We start from the raw sequence: 8,885 nt of genomic DNA, 5'->3' as shown, positions 1-8,885 counted from the left end.
CAAAAACAATTTGAGTTGGAAAGAAGTTGACCAACCAACTACTCATTTTACAACCTCAACTGAAATTAAACTCTTCTAGTCAGCAAAGTGGTTGATACACACATCACTACCACATATATGGTAACAAATCCCCCCTGGGAAGGATGCAATTTACGAGAGCTTACACATAGTGTATAAGGAACTTCCATGCCCTAAGAACATGATCAATCCACAAAAGGAAGCAATCCCAAAGCTTTGCGGAAGCTTTAAACTTATCACAAGGCAATGCTTTTGTGAACAAATCTGTAAGGTTATCCTAAGTCGGCACATAAGTCAAGTTGATCTCTCCTGTTGAGAGTCTGTGCCTGACATAGTGATAATGTGCCTCAATGTTCTTTGTGTGAGCATGAAAAATTGGGTTTCTTGTAGTTGCCCACAAATAGATCATCTCATGAAACCAAGATACATGTTTTTTTGTGGATGGAGTAACCTATAACCTTTGCTGTCAGAATTGTAAGCAACAAAAATGTATTTGATAGGTTTAAGAAGATACACCCATGTATGCTTGGAGTAATCATCAATGAAAGTCACAAAGTGCAAGTGATTACCCCAGGATGGAATTTTCATAGGTCCACAAACATCACTATACATAACTTGCAAACTGCACGTAACCCTGACTAAACCATCCTTTGGAAACTTTGAACACTACATATTACCCAAAATACGTTCTTCACAAACATGCTTAGAAGGTGCTTCAAGAGGTAGCAAAGAAGTGAGCAAACCGGAAAAATTCAAATGCCAAAAACATGCATGCCAAAGTTTGGCCGCATTTGAAACACTTTGAATCCACAAATGCATTTGCAAACTTCTACCCACACTTGGCATACAAAGTGATCTTGTACAACCCACAACACAAAAGACCATATGCAAAAATTTAATCGCAAAAATTGAGATCATGAAGTGTATATCTGTCATCCACAAATTTGACAACAAGACCAAGTCTTGCAAGTGCAAATATAGACAAAAGGTTCTTTTTTATCTCTGTATATAAATTGCATCAAGAAGTGTAAAAGAACTGCTATTCACAGCAATAAGAACAATCTTTCCCAACTCCCTTGACGACATACGAGGCATTGTTGGCACAAGTGATCATATTCCCATGAGGGACAACCTGGAGAGAGGCAAGCAAATCACGCTACAAAGTAATGTGCTTTGTAGCACCACTATCAAAGTACCAAACATGTAACTCTACAACAATTGACATACATGCATCATGGACAGAAGGTTATTTGCACTAAATGCCCACTCTGCATCTACACACACACACACACACACATTGATGCAGCTATGCAGTTTGACATGTGCATACATTTGTTCACACATGGGTCAATCACATAGATGTGTGATCACGAGCAACTTAGAGGTCAAGAAACAACACGGTTCGCAATCCTGGGCAACCGTAAAAGATGAAGTTAGTAGCAGGAGCTAGCACTGGTCCCTCCTCAAAATGCACCGTTGTGGCTAGGTTCATCAGAAGCTGTGTCATATTTACGAGTTCAAGGGTGACGACTTTTCCTTAGGTATGTTGATGGACTGTCTCGAAAGCCGAGACACTTTTACTGGTTTTGTTTCATTCATTGGACTCATCTGCATGTTGGGTTTACTCAAGTGTTTTTTATTGCAATTGTGATCACAGGATTGCCAACCTGCCTTTCATCTATCGCTTGATCATAATGTTGCCTAGAAAATTGTTTTCCTTTAGGGCCTCTATCATGGCATCGTTCCAATCCCATGGACCTGCTTGTGGGGATTGCAACAATCTTCGACTGTTCATGTGCTTTGAGGCCACCAAATCCTCTCTAAAGAGGAGCTTTAGTGAGTGAGTTCTTTTGTGTGTGTATATGTATAGAGATGTTGTGAAGGTATATAGTACCCTTAGTGACCACACACACACACAGAGAGAGAGAGAGAGAGAGAGAGAGAGAGAGAGAGAGAGAGAGAGAGAGAGAGAGAGAGAGAGAGAGAGAGAGAGAGAGAGAGAGAGAGAGAGAGAGAGAGAGAGAGAGAGTTTTAAAGTTTAAACGCCTTCCCAGGAGACCTCTACTTCTCAACTAGTCTTGCTTGGTGAGCCTTTCTCGTACATAATCTGATAGACTCTAGAGCGCATCTGGTTACTTAGTTAGTTGGTTGTGATTGCTATCGCCTTGGGTTTATTGTGGGGAAACAAGAAAATGAGTAGAACCAATTGATAGGCACCAATAATAGCTTAGCTTGGGACTTGATGAGTATTGGGAAGAAGCAAGTTGTGTCTCATAGTGCTCCATATACAACAAAGGGCTACTAAAGAGGGTAATTGAGTGGAGTAAAAGGGTTACAACTTAATCTACTTTGGTAGTTGTTTGTAGATTGCACCATTCAACATAGTAATATCGCTCATTTAGTCTCTAAACCGTGGAACCATCTTTGAGACACCCATCTTATTCTCAATCAAGCATAGTTAATTTTTCATATACATGTTGAATTTCCAAACCGTGAGAAAAGAAATGCATGCCTATTTGATATATAGATATGATGATTGAAATTGAGCATGTACTAGTGAGGAAAATATATGGCTAAACTACTTTGACAAACTTAAAAATACAAAAAGCACAAACAGACTATAAACATTGAACTACACTACCGACCTGATAATCGTGTACGAATGTCATCCAATTGTGCAAGATGGAGGACCATGTCTGAATCAAGCTACAAAAAAGCAATGTGAATAGTTAAACATATCGTCTTGCAATGAAACATCACAGACTAAAACTCAAAGTATACAGTGCACGTCATGCAGAGGTGCCATACAAAAGTATGGTGGAGAGCTGGCACTGTGGTCTCTCCAAAAATTATAAGAAACGGAAGCCGTGCCCTGCCCCGTAGCGTTTATGTGTTGCGCCAAGCAAACGCATAGTCATGGGGTGCTGGATATAGATAACGAACGTTGTAGTGTTGTCAAGATGGAGTCAGGGTTGTGCAATTGAAACATCGATTTTTGTGAATATATGTCCGAACTGTTGCCAACAAAAGATATTAATGGAAAAGAACACATAATGCTGCCAACAGTACACTTTAATTACGTTAAAGAAGACGGTAGGGGAATGGGGGATGTCGTCTGTTGATCCATGGATCTACGTGTATCCGTGTGCAAGTAGATGTTGAGGCTCAACTCCATCTCTCTAAGCACACTGCTCACGTAGCTCTGTGTGTACCCTAGTATCCCTCATAGCCATGATATCCTTTTTCAGTCTCCCTTGCATGCAGGTGTTATCCACCATCTCTGTTTGTTAAAAATGCTATAAACAGGAAACTCCTTTTTCCGTATCCGGAGAGAGAGAGAGAGAGAGAGAGAGAGAGAGAGAGAGAGAGAGAGAGAGAGAGAGAGAGAGAGAGAGAGAGAGAGAGAGAGAGAGAGAGAGAGAGAGAGAGAGAGAGAGAGAGAGAGAGAGGTCATACGGTGCTTGTTGATTGAGAAGGTGAAGCAAGGTGCAGCCGGTGCTTTTTCAGAGTGCTGGATACTTTTTCACAGCATTGGATGCTCTTTTCACAGTGCTTGTTGTTGCCTTGGTGGAAGCCGAGGTACAGAAAGGCGTGCAACGAGGATCAAGGCTCACCAAGCGATAAGCAATAAGCAATAGAACAAAAAAAGCATCCAACACTATAAAACTAGATCATCTGATTCCAGTGAAAAGCAAATGGCCTGGATTGTGCCAAGCGGCATGCTTGCTCCAGCCCCTCGATGCTGCTTGATGATGATGATGATGATGATGCCCTTGTTTCCTCCAGTCAGGCCCCTCTTGTACGTCCAATCAAGCAAGCCATGCTTCAGCAACACCGTCCCTCCTTGCAGCCATGCTTGAGGCCCTTCAAAGTTGCTCACCTCTTGGGCATGATCTCCTTTTGCCATTTGATGCCCAATGTTGACCTAATTTCATCCCTCTAGTGGCTAGCTATCATGCTGATGACGCCCAATCTGCTATTGCTCTAGTGCACCCTCTATTGTGCTGTCGAACCCTGTCCAACGAACCGTGTCCAAACGGGCCTACCTTGCAAGATGCCTTACCTTGCAGAACCTCCTCCAATAGAAGAAATTGTGCCACATGGTCGCTTGCGAGCTCAAAGAGTCGAAATAGGACGTTTGGCTCACCAAGTACATAAATAAATTAGCGCTATGCTATGTTCAACACTCTACTTTTGTCTAGTGCTCTGCTTTTTTCTTGAAGGCCTGATTAGATAGAATTTGGATGTCGATGTTTTGTTCTTGTACAAGCAAAAGAGAGGCAACAAACATTTATAGGAATTGAGGGGTCAAGGCCATGCCACATCAACCACGCAGCCCTCTACTTGGAGCTCTCTCAAAGAATTCTTAAGACTTGTCGACAAGTGCAAGCCTTTTGTAACTGAATGCCACTTGAAGAATTCTTCTCGTGCTGACAAGAGGCACAAGCTTGTTAGTCAAGCTGATAGATGCATATGTGTCAAAACTACTCTGCAAATCACGCTCAATGGATATGTTAATTTTCTATTTGTCGTGTAGTATAACAAAGTATTCACGAAGTTCAATGCCATTCTCTTCAAGGATGTCAACAAACATTACCTACTTCTAACTCTTATGAGCGAGGGCAATGAGATGAACGCTATTAACACTTTATCAAAACAGGCAATGTTGGCTTCGAGCTCTATGCTCAAATTGACCCAATGCTGCATGTGCGGAGTGCGCTGCCATCAAGATCTGAGACCATGTAGACGTCACTATTTTTGCGCTCGAGGAAAGTAGGTATAATATCCTCATAATCAACTGAAGTGAACTACTTTTTGATGGGCAAGGTTTCCTGACATTGAGAGGGTAGCTCCACCATGGAAGGTCGTGATCCTGGTTTTAATTTTAAAGGGGGTTCAAAGGGCTTGCAGGTGCATGCCGAGCGTGTGAGACTGCAGCGCTGAACAATGAAGAAGCTTATAAAGTGTATGCAGGAAAAGCGATCCTGGTTTTAAATTTGAAGGGGGTTTAAAGGGATTGCGGGTGCATGCCGAGTGAATGAGGCTGCAGCCTGAACAACGGAGGAGCTGCTGATCTCAAATGTAACGTCCTAGGGCTTGCTGGCCGTGCAACATTTTGTATACATATCGATCAAGGCAGTGCCAAGCATAACAATTTTTTTTGACGGCCCAGAGCTTCCTAGCCCTGCCGCTGTTGAGCATATCCCGCAATCAGCATGTTCCAAGAAATGACATTCTTGACAGAAGCACTTTTTGTGTTTTCTCAAGCAAGTCACATCTGGCATACATGTCCATGAATGCAATGCCAAGCACGAAGCTCTTGTCTAACAATACCATTATTGCTCATATCGGAGTCCTACGTAGTGCCACATGCTTTCAAGATGCAAACAGAGGTGATTACATCAAGAGAAGTGCCCTGGCTTCGCATCCCAAAAGCAGCCAACCAGAGCTCCTATATCCCGCAATTAATGCATTTCAAGAGAAGACATTTCGGACATACATATCAACCAAGGCAGAGGCACATGCAATTAAGAGGAAAGCATAGATGATTGCATCTGGAGAGATGCCCTCGCTTCACATCTGTTGAAAACACCCCAAGCTTCCCGGACCTGCCACGTTTGACATACATGTTGGCCAAGGGAGTGCCAAGCATAGCTTTTTGTCGACAGCCCCTGACTAACACTATCATCGAGAGTTCTATTGCCCATCTCAACGTCTTTGAAATTGCCACATGCCTTCAAGATGCAAGTATAGATGATTGCATCTGGAGGGAGGCACTCGCTTCACGTCAGCTTAAAACAATCCACAGCTTCGTCTATAAGATGTTGACCAAGGTAATGCCAAGAACAACTCCTTTCGCTAACAGCCCCCTTGACTAACAATATCCTCATGAACTTGTTGCTCATATCAGATTCTTGCCCAGTGCACCATGCCTTAAAGTTGAAAGCATAGGTGATTGCATCTGGAGCGATATCCTTGCTTCGCATCTGCTGAAACCAGCCCAGCGTTTCCTGGCCAAACACATTTGGCATACATGTCGACCAAGGCAGTGCCAAGCATAATGTTTCTTCAGTCCCTGACTAACACAACTCTTCAGGCATTCGGCAAACGTTTCCTGCTTCATAAGTCTGCAGGTGTTATTCCCTCCAACCTGTTTGCTTGCTTTTGTGAAATCTCTTCTAGCATTTCTTCCTTCTTTATCTAGTATGCTGTGCTGCACATCTCCTACCCAAGCATGGCCACATTCTTGCAGACACACACCGAACCAACCACATCTACTGGCTTTTGCTCTGCAATAGCCTCCACCGCATTCACAAAGATTGCATCCGATGGCATGTCTGGCATCTCTGGTTTGTCAACCAATCAGACGACCAAGGTTTTGCGCTCGCAAGCTTTTGCCAGGCCCGTGGGTGTGTTGGGGCCGATTTCTTCTTTTTTCTTTGACCAAGTTTCGATAACATGCTTTTATTAACTGCTTCCTATATTGTGGATGGGCCACGTGGTCGGTTGTGGGTTCAAAGAGTCCAAAAAGGACCAATGGCTCACCAAGTAAAGAGCTATCCGAGAGAGAGAGAGAGAGCTTGCAGAACGTCGGAAGCAGTAGAGCGATGCGTTGATTGCGAAGTCTTGCACAACAAAAAGAAGATGAGGAGGAGGATCAGCGCCGGGGCGACCCTCATGATGATCAAAGGAGGTTTGCTCTTTTGCTTGCCTGCTGGGGTGAATAAATAGTAGAGCTATGGGAGTCAACAATACCCTACCTACCTGTCTGGCCTTCGTGTAGCCCGTGGCCTCACCGCTGTGGCTAGGCTCTGTGTGTGTGTGTGTGTGTGTGTGTGTGTGTGTGTGAATTTGCACACTTGTACGCCTACATACACACACAGACAAGTACCCATAGACACACACACACACACACACACACACACACACACACACATTGATGCACCTATGCAGTTTGACATGTGCATACATTTGCTCAAACATGGGTCAATCACATAGATGTGTGATCACGAGCAACTTAGAGGTCAAGAAACAACACGGTTTGCAATCCTGGGCAACCGTAAAAGATGAAGTCAGTAGCAGGAGATGAAGTCTCCCTCCTCAAAATGCACCGCTGTGGCTAGGTTCACCAGAAGCTGTGTCATATTTATGAGTTCAAGGGTGACGACTTTTCCTTAGGTATGTTGATGGACTGTCTCGAAAGCCGAGACACTTTTACTGGTTTTGTTTCATTCATTGGACTCATCTGCATATTGGGTTTACTCAAGTGCTTTTTATTGCAATTGTGATCACAGGATTGCCAACCTGCCTTTCATCTATCGCTAGATTCTACTGGAGCAACTGCTTGATACACTTGCAGTTTACAAGATTGGCAACATTTAGGATTGGTTTGTAGATGGGCTGGTTCCAACACCCACAATGAGAGGCATGTTGATTGAGGGAGAGGTGCTGTTGGCCAGCGTCTCATGCTGCAAGTGCATCTGTAGAAATGCCTCACTCCAGGGTACTGGTACTGACAGGCTTTTGCATTACTCCCTTTTCCTCTCACATCACTACAGATTTGTCAATGTGGATAAACTAATGGGAATATTGCATTTACGTAGACGCAAGAACAACTGCCTGCAAAGTGTCACATGCAAATTCAGCATGTGTCTAATTGTTTCTTTGTCTTGCGAAGGAGATTGGGCTTGTTGATTGGTACCAATGAAGCGGACTATGTTCGATTGATTGAAACATGACAGCATCGTATAGGGGCATTTAAGCATAGCTAGTTTTCGAGTCATGTCTGGATAGGCTACGGATTTGAGGCTGATGGATTATCGAAGCTCCTCAGGTATTGAAGCCGTCTTGCTGTGATGTCGGTGAAGATAGCAACACAGTGGAAGGTTCTTGTTGTAAGAGTCAATCAGGTAGCAATACATCTTTCAATATTATGAGAAGTATGTCATGACCTGGAACTCCAACTCTTGACGTCATTGCCCGCATACAAACACATTAAGCATTTATTCTTTACCAAATTCTAGCCCAAGTTATTATCTATCTAGGTGAGAGATCGGTCATCTCCATGTTCAATTACTGCCTCTTTAGCCGTCAATGCTTTGCAATTATAGAGTATCTGTCTTGTGGTAGTATTAAATCTGTTTTGTTTGGCGTCTCTTAATCGTGCACCTTCCCTTCGCAAAGGTTTCCTCTTTATAGAAGACACAGACCAGGTAGTAGACCTCAGCAAAGAATGCCAAGTGAAGATTTTTAACTTACTGTCCTATTCCAGCTTTCACTTATCACTCATCACTATCGACGCAATGTTGTCGACTACAAGTTCTGTTGTTTTGGATGCAGACTGAACCTTCCCTCCTCAACATATTTAAAAGACTAGGGCTACAGCTTTCTGATGTTCCAAATCACTCTGTGATGATGATGATGATGTGCAAACATTGTACACAGCACAAATGATTAATTTTCCGAGAGAATTGCATGAAGACAATTTTGATGTCGGCTCCAACTGAAAAAGGGAAGTTCAGTTCAAAACTTGTTTCCAATGTGGTGGAAGAAACCTTTACTTTTGTTTGCAAGCACACATGAGAGGATCATATTGCTGCTCTAAAGCAGTCAAATGATTCTTAAGCTTTTCTGCAGCCTGCCACACATCGCATACAAAGCATCTCTTCCAAGCACCCGCTGGATGGGGCACATGCTATCAATCGGTTCTTGGCCCTTTTAACCAGACCCAGATGACCAACAGCAAACAAACTGCATGGTATGTGAAAGTTTACCATCCTGCTGCATCTGTTGATGACCTTGCAATCAGGGCATTCCAGCAGAGGACATTGCATGGAAGAGGCTCTCCAAGACAATTGCGCATGGTG

The 8,885-nt window shown here is 43.3% G+C and overlaps 1 protein-coding gene across 2 annotated transcripts; it reads left to right on the top strand.

Moving 5' to 3' along the window:
- Window positions 1–1,300: 1,300 nt before the first annotated feature.
- LOC147462417 (uncharacterized) lies at window positions 1,301–7,976 on the top strand. Of its 2 annotated transcripts, XM_086483933.1 has the most exons (5): window positions 6,254–6,394; window positions 7,143–7,197; window positions 7,314–7,406; window positions 7,479–7,522; window positions 7,697–7,976. In XM_086483933.1, exons 1-5 carry the CDS (start codon window positions 6,254–6,256, stop codon window positions 7,724–7,726), a joined length of 363 nt encoding a protein of 120 aa, XP_086340059.1. In that variant the 3' UTR covers window positions 7,727–7,976. The 2 variants fall into 2 exon arrangements, 1 of the variants encoding a protein (XP_086340059.1); XR_015184419.1 differs by lacking the exons at window positions 6,254–6,394; window positions 7,143–7,197; window positions 7,697–7,976 and adding an exon at window positions 1,301–1,858 and having other exon boundaries at window positions 7,314–7,634.
- The last annotated feature ends 909 nt before the right edge of the window (window positions 7,977–8,885 follow it).

The sequence above is a fragment of the Adiantum capillus-veneris genome, chromosome 2 (genome assembly GCF_014529385.1).
Source record: "Adiantum capillus-veneris isolate H3 chromosome 2, ASM1452938v2, whole genome shotgun sequence".
NCBI classification, from domain to species: domain Eukaryota; kingdom Viridiplantae; phylum Streptophyta; class Polypodiopsida; order Polypodiales; family Pteridaceae; genus Adiantum; species Adiantum capillus-veneris.
The sequence above is the reverse complement of the archived record's forward strand: the minus strand, read 5'-3'. Positions and strand labels throughout refer to the sequence as shown.

Excerpts from the sequence above, each read along its gene's own strand:
- LOC147462417 (XM_086483933.1), top strand. The coding sequence starts at position 6,254 with ATGGCCACATTCTTGCAGACACACACCGAACCAACCACATCTACTGGC. Across the intron at positions 6,395-7,142 it reads CAACCAATCAGACGACCAAG|GTTCACCAGAAGCTGTGTCA; the intron begins GTTTTGCGCTCG and ends CGCTGTGGCTAG. Across the intron at positions 7,523-7,696 it reads TAGAAATGCCTCACTCCAGG|GAGATTGGGCTTGTTGATTG; the intron begins GTACTGGTACTG and ends TGTCTTGCGAAG.